Raw genomic sequence first — 26641 nt, 5'->3', positions numbered from 1 at the left:
CATATGCCGTAAATTCCTCGGTAATCTACGAAATCTTTTGCTCTATATAGATATCTTATGTAATTAGAATACCATCCGATAGCCGAAAATCATTTCATATCGCAAACCCTTTTATCTAACCATACAAGACGGAACTCACAACTAGTTAAAATTCCTTAGATTCCGACAGCTATTCCGACATGGATGTTCACCAAAGCTCCGAAAGCAGCGTCACTAGAATGAATCAACCAATCATTCATCCCCAATTCATCTGATGGGTTTGTAGTCGACTAAACCAATGGAGACAAGAAGAAAGCGATCCTTTCCATCCATCACATTCCCCTCTTGGCGAAGAACCTGAAGCACTTATCGGCGAACCTGTTCGTGATACTATTTTCTCTCTCATTTCCAGAGTATCTCGTCATGATTATATACTATCTCAAATTATGGATCTTATTCATCCGTTCGTTCCGGCCAACAATCATCCCGGAATAATGGAAGAAGTCAACGAACTTCGCACCCGAGTTGTAGCCTTGAAAAATATGGTGCAAAACGTACCAGCTTCAGCAACATCACCGGCACCAACCGTACCACCAACATCAGTACCGGCAGCATCAGTACCACTAACAACAACATCAGCATCCCACACCTCAACATCACAATCTGTCCCACGAGCATCAATATCATACGCACCATAGATACCAAGGAGTACCAACAACAATGAACGATGAAGTATTGATCCATAACTTCATTGAAGAAATATTCTGCGAAGAATATGTGGTTCCTAATAGTTTTAGAGATTACGTATTCTAGCTCAAACAAAAAATCATATGAGTTTAATATCATATTAACTCATTAAATCCATGATTACATCTGAAGAAAATATATATGTATATATATTTTCATAAAGATTGTAATTAAAAATTCTTTTTTACAAACTATTAATGGTGAAAATATTTTAACGGGTAGGTAATACCCTAGAAATATTTAAATTTCACATTAATAAGTTACACTGTACATTCTTCCAATTTGATTCAACAGTCATTTACTATCCTACTTATAACCACCTATATACGTATCCGTTCACTGCAGAATAACCATTTTCATTCAATTTCATATTTGGATTTTAACCTATCAGAATCCAACAAGTGGCATAATGAAGAAAACATTTGACAAAATAAAATTTGTTAGAAACAAACGAATTAACTATGAGAAAATTTTTAAGAATCCACGCTAACTTTTTCCAGCTAACTGTTCCTAGCTAACTTATTACATTTATTTATCGTAATTTATTATTCGCAATTTTAATTCTCGCAATTTTATTTATCATCATTTAATTTCTGTTATTTATTTTACGCACTTTAAATATCGGGACAAGTATACAAGGTTTTGACATATCATATCGACGCATCTATATATATTATTTGGAATCACCATAGACACTCTATATGCAGTAATGTATGAGTTAGCTATACAGGGTTGAGGTTGATTCTATAATAATATATATACTTTGAGTTGTGATCGAGTCTGAGACATGTACACGGGTCACGATACGTATTAATTAATTCAAATATTATATATTAAACTATATATGAATTATTGGACTGTTAACTGTGGACTATAGACTGTGGACTAATAACATTGGACAATTAAAATGAATTAAAATATTGATTATAACATATGAAACTAAACATTTTTCAAGTTTGCCACTTGACTTCATCTTAAACCCCATTTGTATCTTGACGATTACAATCTGCGAATCAAACCTTTCATAATTCCTGAAAACACTTCAATCGATAAGATGAACCAACCGCACTTCATCTACAGAAGGAAAGATTGATGCATATAGTTATGCATCTGAAAAAAAACTCTCAGAAACTGAGTAAACGTTTAACACGTAGTTGTGCTAATTCCTTAGTGTTATTATTACCCAAAATAACTTGATAATCCCTTTCAAATTAGCCAATTTTTTCACAGCTCCAGCCAATCAACTTCGACCTTTTATTCGAATAAGTCTTATTATAACCTTGATATATACATTGTCTTTTCGCCTTCGTTACCGGAGAACCTTTTATATTCCACCATATTACCATCAGCGTTTAATCATCTAAAAACACAATTTTCTTGAAACCACCTCGGATTGATAAACAAAGATTCAGATATGGTAGCATTAAATGCAGAGGAAACAGCAAAATCATAGATGGTCTAAATGGCCAAAAGTTTGATAATAAAGAATGGAATGTTGGTAACACTCGATAGAAAATTTGGTACTGAAAAACAGATTGAGCTAACCATGAAGGAGACCAAGGACAAATACAAGGACCAAACCCTATATTCAAAGAATCCAGGTAATTATGGATCCGATGAAATCTTTAGAGAATATCCTGCTCCAAATTCATGTTAAAATCTTGCGAAAAATTTTTCCTTATCAACTTTGGAACTTAGAAATTCCAAAATATCATCAAAAATATCTTCGATATTTCTGAGGATATTTTCGTAAATATTCTCGTCCGAAATTATATACCTCTTCGTGCTATCTGTAATACATTATATTGGAAATTTCTGTAGAATCTAAGTATAAACTATGAATGAATTCTGGAGTAGTGTTGGAAACTGAAGCACGAGTTAGTATAATATAATGACACTTGATCAACGTGATTATATTACAGTAAGTCATGCTGCATTTTTAATGGAATGTGATGATTCACAGATCATAATGTCATCATGTGCCATGTTACATAACTCTTTCATTCTGCTTAACTTCTGAACATATCAAGAAAGTATATTCTTGATAGTTCTATTCTCAGTGATTCAGATAATTTGACAAATCCAATCGTGCGATTACGCTCTTTCTTGTTTGGAACATTAAGTTCATTCGAAATTCCATACTTACGAATTCTGGACCATTACTCGCTTTACTAGAGGATGAGAAGATAATAAAAAGGCAAAGAACTCCAAAATATAAGAGAAAATATAAAGCCCAATAACAACACGGAGGTTACAAACTGTGGATATTAATACGAATAGCAATATAAAGACACAGTAGAATTAAGAATAGTATCACCCCAAGGTAATAGTAGAAGTAAACAGATTTTTCTGGTGGAAGATTGAAAAGAAGGATGACAGAACTGATAATTAGGAAAATATCAAGGATTAGAACGGGATTAAACATTTTCATAATCTTTTGGATGTATGAACTAAGAAAGAAAGTATAAGGATGGTGAGAATAATGGAACGGAAAAGTTTAATTTATAATGGAACTATCAGACAGAGTAATCGAGGCAGATCACCGTATTTAATTATAGAGATCTTAATTTTCTTATTCGCCGAAGAATCAAATCTTTTAGATTTCGAAGATTTTCTTTAAATTCTTTGAATTCCGGAATTCAAACCTGACTCTCTCAAAAGCTAAGACAAATCTTTATCCTTTCATTACACTATTTTGTGATAGCTTCACTCGTACGCTCCGCATAATCGAATCATTTTATCTATATTAATCAATAATGATAAAACTCTATTTATCAACTTATATTCATCATGAAAATATTTTTATTGTTAGTCATGACGACCTCACTCATATTTCGGGATGAAATTTCTTTAACGGGTAGGTACTGTGACGACCCGAAAATTTCTGACCAAATTTAAACTTAATTTTATTATGGTTTCGACACGATAAGCAAAGTCTGTTGAGTTGAATCTCAAAAAATTTGAACTGTTTTCATATATGCAATTACCCTTCACTGCTCTTGACGATTCACGAACAATTGTTTGTAAATAAATATGTAATTAAATATATATACATATATATAAAATGTAAGAATATATAATAATTGGAAATAATAAAATACAATATAAATTAAATATGTAAAACAAAATACAAAATTATTATAATAATTTAAAATGAGTCTATATATAGATACGAGTTCTATGTATAATTATTATTAAAAGTATATTGTAATATATATATATATATATATATATATATATATATATATATATATATATATATATATATATATATATATATATATATATATATATATATATAAGAATATATAATAATTGGAAATAATAAAATACAATATAAATTAAATATGTAAAACAAAATACAAAATTATTATAATAATTTAAAATGAGTCTATATATATAGATACGAGTTCTATGTATAATTATTATTAAAAGTATATTGTAATATATACTACCTCCGTCTCATTCCAATAGTCCACAGACAAAAAACACGCAATTTTAGGAAATCCCACTAACTTCATTTCTCCACCAATGAAATATCTTCTCTCTCCAAATCCACCAATGAAATATCTTCTTTTCTTTCTATTTATGGAAGTGGACTATCAAAATGGGACAGCCCAAAATAGAATAATGGCCTATTGGAATGAGACGGAAGTAGTATATATATATATATATATATATATATATATATATATATATATATATATACATATAGAGTATAAATATTAAAATTATATATAATTAATAAATCTTACATATTTAATAAACGGTAGTATTAATATATTAAATGTAATTACAAGATAAGAATATAGTTGTTATAATAAAATTTTCATTTACTTTCATTATTATTATTATTATTATTAATATTTATTAATAATATTATTAAATATAAAATCTGATATGTATAAGTTGTTATATTATTATTATCAATATTATTATTATCATTGATAATATTATTATTATTAGCATCATTAGTATTAATTATTTATTAAACTTATCTTTTATTTATGTTAACATATCAGTATCATTATTTTTCTTTATTATCTTGATATCATAATTATTACTAGTATTATTTTGATATTATTATTATTAACAATTTTATTATTATTAATAATAGTATTAGTATTTTATTATTAAATAACATCATTATTTAATATTACTATGAATATGATTACTATCAATTTCATTAAAAAATTTTAATAATTGTGACTTATTATTATTATATTTTCTATTTAATGACATCATTTGTATTTTTATTATTATTGATATAATTATAATTATAATTACTAATTAATAATAATAATAATAATAATAATTATATAGCATCATACGCGAAATTTGGAACTCAAATCTGTTTCCCATATACATCAACTTTAATTAAATTTTGTTATTTTCTGAGTGTTAGCTTTCAATTATCGAATAAATAGTACGAATTTGTTTAAAGTCATTGTCTGATATATATATATATATATATATATATATATATATATATATATATATATATATATATATATATATATATATTTTATTTTTTTACTTCCCTGCCCGATAGAACCTGTCGAATCACTTTAGGCTATAAAACAAACTGCAATTTGGTCAAATGAGCTGTAACAATATCAAATATCCTTTATATAACCTCCTCCTAATAATTTCGAATAAAAAACAGTTGAATTAAATCAAAACTTTGAAGAAAAGGGCACGACACCTCTGTTCTTGATTATTTTGCCAAAAGTTTGATTTCGTAATTAAATTCAAAATCTAGAAATGCAGTTATGCTAGATATATTTCGTTTAAACTTATTGCAAAGTTTCAAAACTCAATTTTTAATACTGAATTCAAATTTTGAGGTCAAAGATTTGGTTTTAAAAGTCAACAGATTGTTCATTGATCAAATTCGAGTTTGTCTAAATGTTTCAAGTCCAATTGAAGTTTGAGAAAGTCTATAGAAGTGAATTGGAACCTTTTTCGTGTTATGATTATTGTCTAAAACAACTTAAAAATCAAAATCCATGTTTGGGTCTGTGTTCATCGAAAAGTCTGTTACAGACTTAAAAGTTTTCTTTTTTTTAATTTTTTGTTAATTAAAACTTACTAAATTTATTTGTTTATGCTTCAATGACGGATTTAAAATTTACTAGTAAAGTGTTGGGTTGATTCTATCCCTGGTCAACTAGTTTGATTGGAAGAAGAAGAAGAATAGGGAAATACAATATACACGGGTTATCTTTAAATTATTTGGGGTTAATTCAGAAAGACAGAAACAGCAAGGTGGTGAAGGGTGTTAGCGTTATTCGAGAGGTTTCTGGTTCGAGACCCGGCTGAGCCATTTTTTTTTTTAATCTGATTAACATGAGGTAGTTTCATTACCATTATTATTATTATTACTATTATTATTATTATTATTATTATTATTATTATTAATATTATTACTATTATTATTGTTATCATTATTATTATTATTATTAGTATCCATATTAGTATTATTATTATTATTGTTATCATTATTATTATTATTATTATTATTATTATTATTATTATTATTATTATTATTATTATTATTATTATTATTATTAGAATTATTATTACTAGTATAATTATTGTTATGGTTATTATTGTTATGTTATTATTAGTGTAAAATTTTTATTACTACTATATGTATAAGTATTATAGTCATTATCATTATTAGTACTATAAGTATTAATAATATTATTATTAAGAAATTCTATCATTTTAAAATTATTATCATCATTATAATTATGATTATGATTATTATTATTATTATTATTAGGACAGTAATAAAAAATTTATTATTATTATTATTAGGTATAATTATTATCATCATTATCATTTAAATAGGTGTTATTATCATAACTATAATTATTAGTATCACTATAAATATTACTATTAAGGTTTTTATTATTACCCCTAATTTTACTATAAGTATTATTAATTATGTTATCATGAGTATTACTATCTAGTTACTAAAATTATTATAATAATTAAAATTAACATTAAAATTAGTATTTTTACATGTACTATCATTAATATCATTATTATTATTATTAATATAGAATTATTAACGTTATTAACTCATTAATAATATTGAGTATTATAAACATTTTTTTTACCACTAGTAATATTATTTTAGTATTATTATAACTACTACTACTACTAATATACAAATGATATATTTAAATACATATAACATAACAAAAATTAATATCTTTATATACAAAATGAATATATAAAATATATATATACTATTAATATAAAAAGGATATAACTAATAAATTTATATATATATATATATATATATATATATATATATATATATATATATATATATATATATATATATATATATATATATATATGTTCGATTTCCACTATGCATATTGATAAATATACAAATGATATAGGTTCGTGAATCCGAGGCCAACCCTGCATTGTTCAATATCGTCATATGTATTTTTACTACAAAATACAGTAGTGTGAGTTTCATTTGCTCCCTTTTTAAATGCTTTTGCAATATATATTTTTGGGACTGAGAATATACATGCGCTTTTATAACTGTTTTACGAAATAGACACAAGTAATCGAAACTACATTATATGGTTGAATGATCGAAGCCGAATATGCCCCTTTTGCTTGGTAACCTAAGAATTAGTAAACCAGTCTACTAATTGACGCGAATCCTAAAGATAGATCTATTGGGCCTAACAAACCCCATCCGTTGTAGCGGATGCTTTAGTACTTCGATGTTATTTTATCATGTCCGATGGATGTCCCGGAATGATAGGGGATATTCTTATATGCATCTTGTTAATGTCGGTTAGCAGGTGTTCAATCCATATGAATGATTTTTATCTCTATGTTGTTTGCGAAATGCCTGATACGAGATGTGTATTTATGAGAAATGAAAATCTTGTGGTCTATTAAAATAAAGGAAATGATTGTTTATGATAAACTAATGAACTCACCAACCTTTTGATTGACACTTGAAAGCATGTTTATTTTCAGGTACGAAAGAAATCTTCCGCTGTGCATTTGCTCATTTTAGAAATATTACTTGGAGTCATTCATGGCATATTTCAAAAGACGTTGCATTCGAGTCGTCGAGTTCATCAAGATTATTATTAAGTCAATTATAGTTGGATATATTATGAAATGGTATGCATGCCGTCAACTTTCGTTGTAAGAGAAAGATTGTCTTTTAAAATCGAATGCAATGTTTGTAAAATGTATTATATAGAGGTTAAGTACCTCACGATGTAACCTAATGTAATGTATTCGTCCAGATGGATTAGGACAGGTCATGAAAAAAGGGTATGTCCAGATTTGGTTAAATGGGTAAAAAGTGATTAAAGTGTTGTTGTTTGGAAATTTGGACTTGGTACAAGTGTCAATAACTTTAGGGTGTTATGGGACTTGATTTACCACATGTAGTGGTGATGGGTCGAGTCCTTTTTGGGTCAAGTGCAATAGGCGTTAAAATTGTACTTGTGTGTGTGGGCTAGAATTACCACCCTTAGTGGTAATTTTGTTGTGTCCATTTAAATGTCTAAATGGGAGGATTTTGGTGAGCAAGGTGGAAACCCTAGGCTAAGGAATGATGGTGTCGGATTCTCTTTTAGAGAATGCGTGTTTATATGTTTATATGTCTATGTGTTGTATAGGTAAATATTTGCTCGGATATGTTGATGGCGGTTGTGCTTCCAAGTTACTTGTTACGCGTTATCAAGGTGAGTGTAATAATTGTATGTACATGTGCATAGGTTATATGTGCGACCCGTAGTCAAACCGGCGAATGTTTGACTATTAGTAACTTTTGGTCAAACCCGACGAATATTTGACCAAAGATGATTTGTTAACAAACCGGAGAATATTTGTGCATATGATGATGTGACGTGGCGAGTGGACTATGAGTTAGACCACATGGCGAGTGGACTATGAGTTAGACCACATGGCGAGTGGACTATGAGTTAGGCCACTAAAGTGGACTATGAGTTAGACCACTTATTATCTAGTGACTCTGATTGGACACTTGATAACGTTTGGGCGGCCTCCCGATGATTTGGATATCCTTATGTGTTATGATTGAGTCTTAATTTTTGATTGATGTGATGTAGCATGCTTTATTGTGTTTCTTATCGTGCTAGCATTTGGTGCCTATACGATTGCATGCTCGGTGCTATAGTCGTGATTGTATGAGCTATGTGTATGTATGTATGATTATTACATTCACTAAGTGTTAGCCTATTCTGTTGTTGTTTACCTTTTTATAGGTACCGGTGTGATGACATGAAGATATCTAGTTTTAGACTAGATGTCCAAGAATTGCTTGAGCTTATGACGTGGTTGCTACTACCTTATTAGACTCGGGTTGGGAGTAAGTGGTCCCGGGATCATGCTCTTGGTATTGGTTTGAGTTGTTAAGTCCTAAATCGTTCGTTGTGTAATTTGGGTCAAATTTACACTTTTGTATTATGTAACGGGTCGTGGGCCGCCCGATATATGATTAAACTTGTTTAAGCGTTTCGTTGTGTGATTTTGTCGTACGTTGAATCCTAAACAGATTTTGGTTGATATGAATGTGTTTGGGTAACTTTTGTATTGGTTTTGGATTGTGTCAAAATGTTTAAAAATGGTTGTCAATTTTTGAAATTGAGTCGGAGTCGTTTCAGCGCACCCTTTAGTCACACTCCTTTTTTAAAACATATAAAAAATAACAAGGTTTGTTGATTATCATGGAATAATGGATTCATGAGTAAAAAAAATCTCTTTAAACTAGTATTAAAACAGTCAAAGTCTAGGTTTAATTAAATTCTTTTGGAAAAATAGTATTCACTTCGTCAACAATAATTATAAATTTTTAAAATTAATAGAGTTTTGCTAATATCTTTTGACCGAAAATTATTATTAATCCTTATATACTAAAACTCATGCCTAATGGTGTAGTTTTTGTTAATTTTGATTGTAGTTTTGAGCTCGTGTTACACTGGCCCCTCAAATTCGGCTCAACTTACACAACAGACCCTCAACTTTACACTTTCTCAGGGGTAGAAGAAGTGTAATATTAAAATAAAAGAAACTAATTCCCCCCGAATTCATAACGGGCCCTATCTTCTCGCTCGGTGTGAGTTAAATTTTTTCGATACCACCGTTCAACTCGAAAAAGTCTCACGAACCCAACGGGACTAACTATACGCGAAACGGACACTTTTTAAAAAAACGCTTAACACAACGACAGCCCGTATCTTTCTGTTCGCCGCAAGTTAAATTTTTCTGACAGCACCGTTACACTCGAAATTTTTTTTATGAACAAAACGAAACAAACTACGTTCGAAACGGACACTTTTTAAAAAACGCTTAAGACAACGACATCTAAAACGGCGCTTAAGACATGAGCCATTTTCCCCTCTCTAAATACACAACGCTACGTTAAATATGAATACACAGGCCGAAAGCCCCCGCCGCATCGCGCGGGCCGGATCCGCACTAGTTACTGTATTATCATTAATATAAAATAAATAAATTAAATACTCTGTAATAATTAATTAAAAGTAATAAATTAATGTAAATAATGAGTTTAATAATTTTTATTAGCACCAATGCGCTAATAGCTCAATGGTACTTGTTGACTAAGCAGCTAAGATTCATTATGTGATGGTGTTTGTCAAAATAGATGTTCGAGTTGTACTCTAGACAAACATTTACAACCCTTGATAAAAGAGATGATAATCGTTTCAAAGGAAACACATGATTTAATACTACTGCCGATTTACATATTTTGTCATTATTTTATCACTTATTATGCATGCATCGCTGATGAAGTATAAAAAAAATTAAATTTGTTATAATTCAGTAGGCTTATAACTACCTTTAGTGGTCTAGTTTTTGCCTATAGAATAAATGATTTGGAATGATAGAAAAGCAGTACTATAATATCCGCAACCTTGAACAATACCCAAACTTAATATTAATTATTATTAATTATTTTACTACTACTTAATTGAAAAATATAAAGAAAGAAACTTGAGAATGAAACTGATGCAAAGAAAGATATGTTTTTTTTTAGCTTGTAAACTCTCTACACCACACACACATATATATACTACATATTTATCACTATACAATATTTAAATATCAATATATATTTGACTATACTTATTCAACAAAATTGTCTATACATGTAATTTTCGTAACACTCCCCCTTGGATAGCAATTTTGTTTTGTTAGAGATCAACAGTAAGTTACTGTCTCGTTAAAAACCTTGCTAAAGAAAACCCAATGGGAAAAAACTTTAGCTAAGGGAAAAAGAGTGCAACATGGAGTTGACTCCCCCTCAAGTAGACATCGCTTCAGTTGTTACATCTTTTGAACATGTCTCATGCCAATGTTATGAACGTGTGTTCTGAAAATAGCAGTTGGAAGTGCTTTCGTGAAAAGATCAGCAGAGTTTTTGCTGGACTGGACATATCTCATTTCAATCTGGTTGTCCTTAATGAGATTTTGAGTGTATGAGAAGAATCTAGGAGGTATGTGTTTTGTTCGGTCACTTTTGATATACCCTTCTTTCATCTGTGCTATGCAAGCTGCATTATCTTCATAGATAGTTGTTGGACTTTTATCGCGTTCTAGTCCACAAGAATCAGTAATGAATTGTGTCATTGATCTCAATCAAAAACATTCCCGAGTAGCTTCATGTAATGCAATCACTTCGGCATGATTTGATGATGTTGCAACAAGTGTTTGTTTTTGAGAACGCCATGATATTGCGGTACCTCCATTTAGGAATACATATCCATTTTGAGATTTAGCTTTATGTGGATCAGATAAATAACATGCATCTGCATAACCAACCAAATCTTGTTTTGATTCGTTAGAATAAAATAATCCTAAATCAGTAGTTCCTCGAAGGTATCGAAATATGTGTTTGATCCCATTCCAGTGTCTTTTGGTAGGAGCTGAGCTGAACCTTGCCAACAAATTAACTGCAAAAGAAATATCAGGTCTTGTACAATTTGTAAGATACATAAGAGCTCCAATTGCACTAAGATATGGTACTTCTGGTCCCAGGATATCTTAATGATCTTCACAGGGACGAAATAGATCAGTGTCAACATTAAGTGATCTAACAACCATAGGAGTACTTAATGGTTTTGCCTTGTCCATATTAAAACGTTTTAAAATCTTTTCAGTATATGTTGTTTGATGTACAAGTAAACCATTAGGCATATGTTCAATTTGTAAACCAAGGCAATACTTGGTTTTTCCGAGATCTTTCATTTCAAATTCTTTCTTTAGAAGTTGAATGGCTTCATGGATCTCTTTATTTGTACCTATGATATTAAGATCATCAACATAAACAGCTATGATCACATATCCGGATGTTGTTTTCTTAATGAAAACACATGGGCAAATAAGATTATTGGTATACCCTTTGCTTATCAAGTAATCACTTAATCGTTTATACCACATGCGACCCGATTGTTTCAACTCATATAAAGACCATTGTAACTTGATTGAGTACATTTCTTTGGGTTTTGCATTGGTTGCTTCTGATACCTTAAATCCTTCAGGTATCTTCATATATATATCACTATCAAGTGATCCATAAAGATAAGCAGTCACAACATCTATGAGATGCATTTCTAAATTTTTAGAAACTGCCAGGCTGATTAAGTATCTAAAAGTAATTGCATCCATAACAGGAGAATAAGTTTCCTCATAATCAATTCCTGGTCTTTGAGAAAAACCTTGAGCTACAAGTCTAGCTTTATATCTTGTAACTTCATTTTTCTCATTTCTTTTTCGTACAAAAACCCATCTATATCCCACAGGTTTTACATCTTTAGGTGTGAGAATGATAGATCCGAAAACTTTTCTTTTATTGAGCGATTCAAATTCAGCTCGTATTGCTCCTTTCCAATGATCTCAATCATGTCTATTTTGACATTCCATGACAGATTTTGGTTCTGGATCATCATCATCATTCATGATGTCATATGCAACATTATATGAAAATATCTCATCAAGATATTTCATTTCATTTCGGTTCTATAATATTTTTGAATGTGCATAATTGATTGAAAATTCCGTATTGACATCATCAATCTCCTCTGCAGAAGGAGTACTGATTTGTAGTTCTTTTTGAACACTTTCTTTTACCTCATTATCAGCTGATTTTCTTTTTCGAGGATTTTTATCTTTGGAACCAATTGGTCTCCCACGTTTCTGGCGTGGCAAAGACTCAAGAATGACATTATTGTCAGTTTTTGGAATTTCAATTCGAGCTGGAGCATTTGCTGCTGGTATATATGATTTAGTCACTCTTTTTGTATCTGTAAATGCATCAGGCAATTTATTCGCAAGTTCTTGCATATGCATTATTTTTTGAACTTCGGTCTCGCATTCTTTTGTGCGAGGATCAAGATACATTAATTGAGGTTCACACCATGAAACATCATTTTCTTTATTTTTTATTTTTTCCCCTAATCTAGGGAATAATATTTCATTAAAGTGACAATCAGCAAAACGTGCTGTAAAAACATTACCCGTCATGGGTTCAATATATCTTATTATTGAAGATGTTTCATATCCAACATATATTCCCATCCTTCTTTGAGGACCCATTTTAGTGCGTTGTGGTGGTGCGATAGGGACATAAACCGCACAACCAAATGTTCTAAGGTGGGAAATATTTGGCTGATGGCCAAAAGCAAGTTGCAAGGGAGAATATGTATGACTTGCGCTTGGTCTAATGCGAATCAATGATGCAGCATGCAAAATTGCATGGCCCCATACAGATACTGGGAGTTTTGTTCGCATTATCAATGGTCTAGCTATTAGCTGCAATCGTTTAATTAATGATTCAGCTTAACCATTTTGTGTATGCACATGGGCAACGGGATGTTCAACAATAATCCCAATAGACATGCAAAAGTTATTAAATGCTTGAGACGTAAACTCACCGGCATTATCTAGTCTCACCCTTTTAATAGTATAATCAGGAAAATGTGCTCTCAATTTAATAATTTGAGCAAGAAATTTTGCAAATGCCATATTTCGACTTGATAATAGACAAACATGAGACCATCTACTAGATGCGTCTATTAGAACCATAAAGTATCTAAATGGTCCACATGGTGGATGAATTGGTCCACATATATCACCTTGAATTCTTTCAAGAAACATTGGTGATTCTTTTTCAACCTTAAGAGGTGATGGTCTTATTATCAACTTTTCAAGTGAGCATGATGTACATGGGATAAGTGCATCATGAGGGATCCTTTGATCCGCCAATGGATGTTCATGTGTATTTTGTATTATTCTTTTCATCATTGTTGATCCTGGGTGGCCTAGTCTCTCATGCCACAAACTGATCATTACAGGATCACATGATTTTTCTTTAACTACCACATTTACTTCAGGTACATTTATATGTGTATAATGTAAACCAGAATGAAGTCTTGGTAGTTTTTCAATTACACGATTCTTATCAGTGATACTTAAATATTTTTCATTTTCTGTTGTCACTGACTGATAATCATATCCATTTTGGTATATGTCAGAGAAACTTAACAAATTTCTCTTTGACATGGGAGAAAATAAGGCATTATTTATCAGAAAATTCGTACCATTTGGTAACATGAATTTTGCCTTTCCCATTCCTTTTATTAAGTCCACGGGACCTTATATAGTATGTATAGTTCCTTCCGTTGCTTTCAAGTCTGTGAAATATTTTTTGGATTTGAGTATGGTGTGAGTGGCACCACTATCTGCAATACAAATATCTCCACCATTTGACTGATTTTTTTACTCCAACAATATACATCATGAACTTCAAAAATATGAGAAACAAATAATGAGTACATAATTCATCAATATATTACATTCAAAACATGTTACAAACGATAACACATAATAAGGAAATATGTAGTAAACTAGATATGGGGTAGATTGAAAATCTACAACCATTTATTTAACGGGAACATATAATAGGATATCTATATATATAGATATTAGAAATTTATTCATTAAAGTAGTCACAAGTTGGCTCAGTGATTTTTGTATCAAGGTCATCCACAAGATTTGCTTCTTTTCATTTTTTCTTTAGGGATTCTTGATATCGATTAACAGAATGCTGATTTGTTCGGCAGTTTTTAGACCAGTGGCCAATTTTACCACATCGGTAACAAGAATCTTCAACATTCTTTGAAGAGCCTTCTTCAACATTGTGATTTGTGAGATTGTATGGTGTTTGGATTTTATAATTTTGTGGATTATTATTTCTTTGTCCACGACCACCACGACCACGACCATTACCATAAGGGTGATTTCGAACATAGTTATGATTTTTATTATTTTTATGATAATTTCCATGATGATGGGTTTGGCCAATATGGCCACGACCTTGTCCACGCCCTCGTCCATGTGCATTTCTTTTTTTATTATTATTATTGTTAATAGCATTAGCTTCAGGAAATGCTAGCGCACCGGTAGGACGAGATTCTTGATTTTTCATCAGTAATTCTTTATTAACTTCTGCAACTAAGAGATAAGTTTGAAGTTTGAAAAAAGTTTTATAATTCTGCAATCTTAAATTTTCTTGCACAGTTATGTTTGCAGAATGCATTGTGGAGAAAGTTTTCTCCATCATATCAGCATCACTTATTTCTTGACCACAGAATTGAAGCTTTGAACGGATCTTGAACATGGCCGAGCTGTATTCACTTACCTTTTTGAAATCTTGGAACCTTAGATTTCTCCATTCTTCCCTCGCAGCTGGGAGTAATATTTCCTTTTGATTATCGAATCTACTCTTGATACTTTCCCATAAAACATGTGGATCTTTGATAGTGAGAAACATATGTTTTAAAGTGGTATCAATATGTTTGCGAATAAAAGCAATTGATTTTAATTTATCTTGATCGGAACAAGTATTATTTTCTTTTAAAGTTTCTAGAATACCCAATGATCCAAGATTTATTTCTACGTCCATAACCCATGATGTGTAGTTTGTTCCCGATACGTCTAAGGCATCAAACTCAAGCTTTGATAAATTTGACATTTTCTATTTTCAGAAAGATGAACAACATAAATCATAATCATAATCATAATCAAATTTTTTTTTCATAGACAAATAACAACATGAAATTAGAATTAGTTTAGATTCATAAGTAGCAAACAAAAGAATAATGGTATGATTACAAATAATAAAACCATAAGGGAATGATAGAATATAGGTTCATATTATATTATTAATAATATTATTATAATATATATATTAAGTTATAATATATATTATTATAATATATTTTTCTTATTTTAACTTTTAAGATTTACTTTTAATAAAAATACAAACTACTTTTTCTTATTTTAACTTTTAAGATTATAAATTTAAGAATAAACATTAGTATGCATGAAATAAATAATGATTAATTGCATAAGTAATCATAAATGTTAGATAACATATAAAGACCCCATCGTATTCGTATTGATCGGAATTAATCTCGACCCATGGTACGGTGTTGTCAAATGACGTGTTGCGTACATAAAGTACTGTGTTGTCAAATGACGTGTTGCGTACAATCATGAGGTCTTATTAACATAAATATAAATGTTAGTGAAGTTAATAAGAATTAGATTATAGAAAATATAATTCAGGTGGTATAACCGACCATATATAACTTAAATAACATAAATATAAATGTTAGTGAATTTAATAAAAGTTAGATTACAGAAATATAATTCAGGCGGTATAACCGACCATATATAACTTAAATAACCTAAATATAAATGTTAGTGAAGTTAATAAAAGTTAGATAATTTCTTACCTTGATTAGTGACGTGTGCTTGCTTAGATAAACCTTGATTATACGGAGCACTTCGTGCTGATAACGTGTTATAATTCAGTAGGCTTATAACTACCTTTAGTGGTCTAGTTTTTGCCTATAGAATAAATGATTTGGAATGATAGAAAAGCAGTACTATAATATCCGCAACCTTGAACAATACCCAAACTTAATACTAATTATTATTAATTATTTTACTACTACTTAATTGAAAAATATAAAGAAAGAAACTTGAGAATGAAACTGATGCAAAGAAAGATGTGTTTTTTTTTAGCTTGTAAACTCTCTACACCACACACACATATATATACTACATATTTATCACTATACAATATTTAAATATCAATATATATTTGACTATACTTATTCAACAAAATTGTCTATACATGTAATTTTCGTAACAAAATTAAATTTCTAATGTGGAAAATGACCAAATCTGTGACATCAAAGTGACTATTTAATTTTATTATTATTTTTTTATCTTTATTGTGAAATATACGATAACATTATAACGAATTCGAAGATCAACAAATACAAGGAAACCCAAACCTAGCTATACAAACGACAATATTGCAAAACTAAAAAAAAGCTGCTACCAAATGGACGGGACACAAATGACAAGCAAGTAAAAGTGCCTAACAAGGCTAACATAAAAATCCTAATACAACGATTGTATTGAAATAAAGCAAAACAAACAAACAGCAATAGGCGGGATAATGACGTCATGTTGATCATTCATGCAACAAACGAACTGCCGACAACTCACCGGAGGGCCGCTAGTAAACTAGCTATGAAAATAGATGCAACTAACAACAAACTCAGTCCACGGTCAAATTCTAACACAAGTGTGAACGTCACAAAGGTAAACCAACCAACAGAGAGAGCTTGAAAGAGCCACAACACTCCAAGCAAAAGAAGGCCAACCGGGAAGAAGAAAACAACATCCACCACTGGCACGTACACCAACAAGTTCGAGAGTACGGGAACCAAAAGAACTCCAACAAATCAAACCGCCCGAAGCCAAAATACCACAAAGTGACTATTTTATTTCCAGAAGCTATTAAACTTCAATTGATTATTATCAATATTTAAAAAAATCATTATATTAATATAATATTAAATAATTAATTAATATTGTATTAATTAATGAGATGTGATCCTCACACACCACTTTTTGATCTATCTATACTTTTGTTTCATAAATTTACTATTATACCTTTAAATTAATCTACTAAGTTGAAATTATATTATTATTCTAAGTATATTTAAGGGTATAATAGTAGGAAGTAAATTAGATATAAATGAATCAAAAATTTATATGTGAGAATAACTTTAGTTTAAGGTATAATCATTATCATTAAGGTATAATCATTAGGTGTAAACGTATCAAAAAGTTTAAGTTTGTGTGAGAAACACAGCTTACTTATTTCAAGCCCTAAATTCCCAATTTCCCCAATTTTGCACCAAATTCCAATCAATCTAAACATCAACAATGCAAAATCCAATCACTCGCAATTTCACCAAACTTTTGAGATCCGCAGCGTCATTAAGACCTGCTACTGTAAATCATCATCATCATCATCATCAACATCGTCAATGGCGTCCGTACAATTTAATACCGATGGTGATCGAACACTCATCGCGTGGAGAACGAGCTTACGATATATTTTCTCGACTATTGAAAGAACGAATCGTTGTAATTAACGGTCCGATTTCCGATGACACATCACACGTCGTCGTTGCTCAGCTTCTGTTCCTTGAATCTGAGAATCCTTCAAAACCAATCAACATGTATCTCAATTCACCTGGCGGAGCTGTTACTGCAGGTTTCTTTTTCTTTTTTTATATTAATTTTAATTTAATATTAACTACTCGTATTTGAATTAGTTTTTACTTTGTTATCACCTGTTAAGGTGTCTATTATCATTATTATTATTATTATTATTATTATTATTATTATTATTATTATTATTATTATTATTGTTATAAAAGTTAAATTGGATGTTAATTTTATTATTATTATAGATATTGTATAGTAGATTTTTTGAGTATAAATATGTGTGTTATGAGTTTATAAAATACACACTAAAATATATTCTCTCATATTCTCTCATATTCTCTCTATATACTTATTAGTAGTCTACAGTCAAGAACTAGGCCACTAAAGGTAGTTATAAGCCTACTGAATTATAACACGTTATCAGCACGAAGTGCTCCGTATAATCAAGATTTATCTAAGCAAGCACACGTCACTAATCAAGGTAAGAAATTATCTAACTTTTATTAACTTCACTAACATTTATATTTATGTTATTTAAGTTATATATGGTCGGTTATACCGCCTGAATTATATTTCTGTAATCTAACTTTTATTAACTTCACTAACATTTATATTTATGTTATTTAAGTTATATATGGTCGGTTATACCGCCTGAATTATATTTCTGTAATCTAACTTTTATTAACTTCACTAACATTTATATTTATGTTATTTAAGTTATATATGGTCGGTTATACCGCCTGAATTATATTTCTGTAATCTAACTTTTATTAACTTCACTAACATTTATATTTATGTTATTTAAGTTATATATGGTCCGTTATACCGCCTGAATTATATTTTCTGTAATCTAACTCTTATTAACTTCACTAACATTTATATTTATGTTAATAAGACCTCATGATTGTACGCAACACGTCATTTGACAACACGGTACTTTATGTACGCAACACGTCATTTGACAACACGGTACCATGGGTCGAGATTAATTCCGATCAATACGAATACGATGGGGTCTTTATATGTTATCTAACATTTATGATTACTTATGCAATTAATCATTATTTATTTCATGCATACTAATGTTTATTCTTAAATTTATAATCTTAAAAGTTAAAATAAGAAAAGGTAGTTTGTATTTTTATTAAAAGTAAATCTTAAAAGTTAAAATAAGAAAAAGTAGTTTGTATTTTTATTAAAAGTAAATCTTAAAAGTTAAAATAAGAAAAGTAGTTTGTATTTTTATTAAAAGTAAATCTTAAAAGTTAAAATAAGAAAAAGTAGTTTGTATTTTTATTAAAAGCAAATCTTAAAAGTTAAAAAAAAAAAGTAGTTTGTATTTTATTAAAAGTAAATCTTAAAAGTTAAAATAGAAAAAGTAGTTTGTATTTTTATTAAAAGTAAATCTTAAAAGTTAAAATAAGAAAGGAACATAAGTTCCGAATATATTCCTTTTTTTTTTGTTAACTGAATATGTAAACGATTAGTCAGCCTATAAAATTGGTATAATATGATTTATATTTTATTTGATAATATGAAGCAGGTTATGAAATCAAAAGTTGTGTATACCAAAACTCTACCTAAGTTGTTGAATATATTTTATTATTATAATATATATGTAGTCGTAAACTGGATATTTCTCGTTTGAGTTATTAACACATTAGATCTATGAAGTAATTAAATAGTTGTGCATATTATTTTATTCCAAAAAGAAGAAATATATATATATATATATATATATATATATATATATATATATATATATATATATATATATATATATATATATATATATATATATATATATATATATATATATTGCAATACTATGATCTGCTACTCTCATGTTATCATATTGTGGTATACTGTTTTAACTTGTATGATTGTATAAACCGACTACATATGAGCATGTTATAGAACATATTTGTGTCTAGTTATCTTCGGATAGAATAACTATTTTTGAGTTTTATGCATGATGAATATAATCGTTGATTTACGTTTTGTATTGACTAGGAATATTCTATTTATGAAATGAATATTGATGAATCATAATCATGATTTTTTAAGACAAAGTATACTTGGTGTATTTGATATATGCATCAAGTAATTTTATACTTATATATGTATATATGTATATATTGTGATTATATATGCTACATGGTTATGGTTGCTACCTTGTAAGTTTTTAATTGGTCTAACATGAAACTTGGAAAAAGTGGTTATATTAATTTGTTATATCATGACCTATGCTATTATTAATCTAATTGATTAATAAGTTAGTGGATTAGATTGGCATATTATTTTGTGATCGGTGTACTCTTTTAAACTCTCGCCATATACATGATTATATGTGCTATACACTGATGCAATTTAATTTTTTTTTTAAATCACGATAAATTGCATGTTGGATTATTTTAATATTTAATGCATAATTGATAATCATCATGATCTTTTAAGATTAGAAATATATTTGATCTGTACATAAATTAGTTGTATACTTAATATGCATATCTTTCAAGTGAATATAATTCACAGACCTTTGATATATTAGATCGATTTACATGGTAATTTAATATTTGAAATGTTACCTTATATTTGATATATATTATTTTATGCAAAAAAAAAAATGTGGAGTCCAGTTTTATGATGATTAATTGGGCTTATCATGACTATTGCTACTAGGTTATTAGTACGATTGTTGAGTCGCTTTCTAATGCGGTTCTTTCTCAGATTGTAACTTGTTTGCAGATAATGGTAACATACACACTATGATCAAATCTAAGAAATATTTCATTGATTTAAATCAAATGAAGGAATTATAAATACTATATCAGGTCTTGCAAACTTGATATAAGGAACGAAAAAGACAAAAATTCATATTACCAAATGGTAAAAATTTTCTGATAAACAATGCCTTGTTTTCTCAAAATCAAAGAGAAATTAATTGATTTTCTCTGATATATATATATATCATAATGGATATGATTATCAGTAAATGATAACAGATAATGAGAAATATCTATGTAGCACCGAAAAGCGCATATGATGAAAAGCGCGTATATGATTAAAAGCGCATATGATAAAAAGCGTATATGATGAAAAGCGCATATGATGAAAAGCGCAGCGCATATGATTAAAAGTGCATATGGTGATTAATGAAAAGCATATTGAGAAAGAATCACCAATATTTCTTGAAAGAATTCAAGGGAATATATATGGACCAATTCATCCATCATGTGGACCATTTTGATATTTCATGATTCTTATAGACGCATCTAGCGGATGGTCTCATGTTTGTGTGTTATCAAGCCGTAATATGGCATTTGCAAAGTTTCTTGCACAAATTATTAAATTGAGAACACATTATTCTGATTACATCATTAAAAGGATGAGACTTGATAATGCTGGTGAGTTAACATCTCAAGTATTGAATGATTATTATATGTCTACAGGGATTGTTGTTGAACATCCAGTTACTCATGTGCATACACAAAATTGGTTTAGCTAAATCAATAGATAAACGCTTGCAGCTAATAACTAGACAATTGGAAATGAGTACAAAACTCTCAATATTTATATGGGGACATGTAAAATTACATGATGCGACATTAATTCGCATTAAACCAAGTGCAAGTCATAAATATTCTCCATTACCAACTTAATTTTGGTCTAGAGCCAAATATTTTCCATCTTAGAACATTTGGTTGTGCAGTGTATTTTTAATTGCACCACCACAATAAATGATTCCTCAAAGAAGGATGGAAATATATGTTGGATATGAAACATCTTCAATCATAAGATATATTGAACCCATGACGGGTGATGTTTTACAGCACATTTTGTTGATTGTCACTTTAATGAAACATTGTTCCCTATATTAGGGGGAGAAATGAAAAATAAATAAAAAGATGCTTCATTATGTGAACATCAATTAAGGTATATAGAACTCGCACAAAAGAATGCGAAACGAAAGTTCAAAAATAATGCATATGCAAGAACTTGCAAATTAATTACTTTATGCATTTAAAGATACAAAAAGAGTGACTAAATCATATATACCAGCAGTAAATGCTTAAGCTAGAATTGAAATTCCAAAAGCTGGCAATAATGTCACTCATGAGTCTTCGCCACGTCTAAAACGTGGAAGACAAATTGGTTCCAAAGATAAAAATCCTAGAAAAGAAAAATCAGCTGATAATGAGGTAAAAAAAAAAGAGTGTTCAAGAAGAACCACAAATCAATATTCCTTCTGCAGAGGATATTGATAAATGTAAATACATAAATTGCAATAAATTATGCAATATTATGGAACCGAAATGAAATGAAAAATCTTGATGAGATATTTTCATATAATGTTACAATGACATCATGAATAAAGATGATGATCTGGAACCAAAATCTGTCATTGAATATCAAAATAGACATGATTGAGCTCAACAGAAAGGAGCAATACGAGCTGAATTAGAATCACTCAATAAAAGAAAAGTTTTCGGATCAATCGTTATCACTTTTAAAGATGTGAAACGTATGGAATATAAATGAATTTTTATCCGAAAAAGAAATGTGCAAATGAAGATACAAGGCAAAACTAGACGTGTAACTCAAGGTTTCCTACAAAGACCAGAAATGAATTATGAGGAAAACTTATCCTTATGTAATGGATACAATTACTTATTAGATACTTAATCAACCTGTAGTTACTTAAATGCATCTCATGGATGTTGTTACTACTTATCTATATGGATCACTTGATAGTGATATATATGAATATACCTGAAGGGTTTAAGGTATCAGAAACATCTAACGCAAAACCTAAAGAAATGTATTCCATTGAATCACAAAGATTTTTATATGGGTTGATACAATAGTATAACGGATTAAGTGATTACTTGATAAGAAAAGTGTATACATATAAACTTATTTGCACATGTGTTTTAATTATGAAAACAATGACCAGATATATATCGTATTTATTTATGTCAATGGTCTTAATATCATAGGTACAAATAAAGAGATCCATGAAGCCATTCAACTTCTAAAGAAAGAATTTGAAATGAAAGATCTCGGAAAAACCAAGTATTGCATTGGTTTACAAATTGAACATATGCCTAATGGTTTACTTGTACATCAAACAACATATACTGAAAAGATTTTAAAACGTTTTAATATGGACAAGGCAAAACCATTAAGTACTCCTATGGTTGTTAGATCACTTAATGTTGACACTGATCCATTTCGTCCCTGTGAAGATCATGAAGATATCCTAGGACCAGAAGTACCATATCTTAGTGCAATTGGAGCTCTTATGTATCTTACAAATTATACAAGACCTGACATTTCTTTTGCAGTTAATTTGTTGGCAAGGTTCAGCTCAGCTCCTACCAAAAGACACTGGAATGGGATCAAACACATATTTCGATACCTTCGGGGAACTACTGATTTAGGATTATTTTATTCTAACGAATCGAAACAAGATTTTGTTGGTTATGCAGAGCAGGTTATTTATCTGATCCACATAAAGCTAAATCTCAAAATGGATATGTATTCCTAAATGGAGGTACCGCAATATCATGGCGTTCTCAAAAACAAACACTTGTTGCAACATCATCAAATCATGCCGAAGTGATTGCATTACATGAAGCTACTCGGGAATGTTTTTGGTTGAGATCAATGACACAACTCATTACCGATTCTTGTGGACTAGAACGCGATAAAAGTCCAACAACTATCTATGAAGATAATGTAGCTTGCACAACACAGATGAAAGAAGGGTATATCAAAAGTGACCGAACAAAACACATACCTCCTAGATTCTTCTCATACACTCAAAATCTCATTGAGGACAACCAGATTGAAATGAGATATGTTCAGTCCAGCAAAAACTATGCTGACCTTTTCACCAAAGCACTTCCAACTGCTATTTTCAGAACACACATTCATAATTTTGGCATGAGGCATGTTCAGAAGATGTAACAATTCAGGCGTTGCCTACTTGAGGGGGAGTCAACTCTATGCTGCACTCTTTTTCCCTTAGCTAAAGTTTTATCCCAATGGATTTTCTTTAGCAAGGTTTTTAACGAGGCAGTACTAGTTATTCTCTAATAAAATTGTCATCCAAGGGGGAGTGTTATAAAAGTTAAATTGGATGTTAATTTTATTATTATTATAGATATTGTATAGTAGATTTTTTGAGTATAAATATGTGTGTTATGAGTTTATAAAATACACACTAAAATATATTCTCTCATATTCTCTCATATTCTCTCTATATACTTATTAGTAGTCTACAGTCAAGAACTAGGCCACTAAAGGTAGTTATAAGCCTACTGAATTATAACAATTATTATTATTATTATTATTATTATTATTATTATTATTATTATTATTATTATGCAAAATCAGGTTTTAGGTGTTAAATATGCATTGCATTTATTTATGACCACGTGTCATCGATAACAGTAGTTTTGAGCTCATCTTAATCATGTAACATGTGTTTTAGATAATTTTAATGCTTTGTGAAGAAGTGAGAGACAGAGATATTTTCACCTAATTGTGTAGTGCAATTGATATTTTTGTGGTTGTATAGTACTTGGTACATAATCAGTGTTTATTATCTTAAATTTTGTTAAGAATGTCATCCGAAGTTTTGATATAATTTCTTATAGAAGCATAGATAGCAGGCAATATGGTGTCCTTATGGGTGAATATATCAGTAAAAAAAAATCCTATCTGTCTCGTGTAAATAGGTCTGTTTTGAATTTGTATTAGCAGAAGTTTATCTACTTGTATGTCATGCTTAAAGTTATCATACCATGTAGGACTGTTTTTGTAGGTTTATTTGATGATGATTGTAGATTGTAGATGCGTTATGGTTTTCTAAAAGAAGTTTAAACTATGTTGTATTTGAAAAATCCCTTTCATCATGTGTTAAAGTATTGACTAATACGTGATTATATTGCATGTTCTATCATGTAATGATGCAGTATTCATATTTTTGAGGTGTTTATAGGGTCAAAAACTCACAAAGTAACTAACAATACACTTTGTTTTAGTTTATTTAATGATATCCATGCAAGTCAAAACTGCTGTTAGCATTCTTCCAAACTGTTATTGTTGCAGGCCTTGCAATATATGATACAATGCAATACATACGTTCTCCGATCAATACCATATGTTTAGGTCAAGCTGCATCAATGGCTTCGTTACTGTTAGCTGCTGGTGCGAAGGGTGAAAGACGGGCTCTTCCTAATGCGACGATCATGATCCACCAACCTTCAGGTGGATATAGCGGGCAGGCTAAAGACATGACTATTCACACCAAGGAGATAATTAGGATTTGGGATTCGTTGAATGCGTTGTATTCAAAACATACTGGGCAAGCTATTGACGTTATTCAGAAAAATATGGACCGTGACTACTTTATGACCCCACAAGAAGCCAAAGAGTTCGGCATCATAGACGAGGTCATAGATGAGAGACCATTAACTTTGGTAACAGATGCTGTTGAGAAAGGTTCAGAGTAAAACTTGAGTAAATCCATTGCTGAAACCAGATTTCAGGCTGTTGTTTTTGTTAATGTAATAGTAACAGGCACACTAGTGGAAGAAATCAGATGTTTTCCCCAACATCTTTCTTGAAGGAATATTGGCTTCAAGCTTCCCCTGTTTTGCTCCAATATTTTTATCATGATTTTGGTTAATGTTGGACGATATTTCGTTACATCTGTCTGTATTAAATGGGGGGAAATTGTTCAAAAAACACTTTTTTTTAAGGCTTCAAACAAAATACACTTTTTAAAAAAAAATTGTCTTTTTACACCATTCGGTAGACGGGATTTCCGTCTACCACCTTTATCTGTCGTCTACTACCATTTTTACAAAGTAGTCGACAGTGAGATAAAGGTGGTAGACAGAATTTACAAAGTAGTCGACCGTCTACTGCCTTGTTGTTGCTGTCTACTGCCTTGTTGTTGCTGTCTACTGCCTTGTAGACACTAACAAGGCAGTAGACAGCAACAACAAGGCAGTAGACAGTCGACTACTTTGTAAATGTCTGTCAACTGCTTTGTTCTCACTGTCTACTAACCCTGCCAGTAGACGGGAATTCGTCTACCACCTTTATCTCACCGTCGACTACTTTGTAAAAATGGTAGTAGACGACAGATAAAGGTGGTAGACGGAAATCCCGTCTACCGAATGGTGTAAAAAGGCAATTTTTTTTTAAAAAGTGTATTTTGTTTGAAGCCTTAAAAAAATGTGTATTTTGATCAATTTCCCTT

At 30.1% G+C, this 26641-nt stretch overlaps 1 protein-coding gene across 1 annotated transcript; it reads left to right on the top strand.

Moving 5' to 3' along the window:
* The first annotated feature begins 17934 nt into the window (after positions 1–17934).
* On the top strand, positions 17935–26126 carry LOC139893855 (ATP-dependent Clp protease proteolytic subunit 2, mitochondrial-like). Its single transcript, XM_071877043.1, has 2 exons — positions 17935–18409; positions 25483–26126. The coding sequence occupies exons 1-2, from the start codon at positions 18076–18078 to the stop codon at positions 25884–25886; spliced, it is 738 nt and encodes a 245-aa protein (XP_071733144.1). The 5' UTR covers positions 17935–18075; the 3' UTR covers positions 25887–26126.
* The last annotated feature ends 515 nt before the right edge of the window (positions 26127–26641 follow it).

Source organism: Rutidosis leptorrhynchoides, chromosome 2 (assembly GCF_046630445.1).
Source record: "Rutidosis leptorrhynchoides isolate AG116_Rl617_1_P2 chromosome 2, CSIRO_AGI_Rlap_v1, whole genome shotgun sequence".
NCBI classification, from domain to species: domain Eukaryota; kingdom Viridiplantae; phylum Streptophyta; class Magnoliopsida; order Asterales; family Asteraceae; genus Rutidosis; species Rutidosis leptorrhynchoides.
This window is presented reverse-complemented; position numbering and strand designations above follow the sequence as displayed.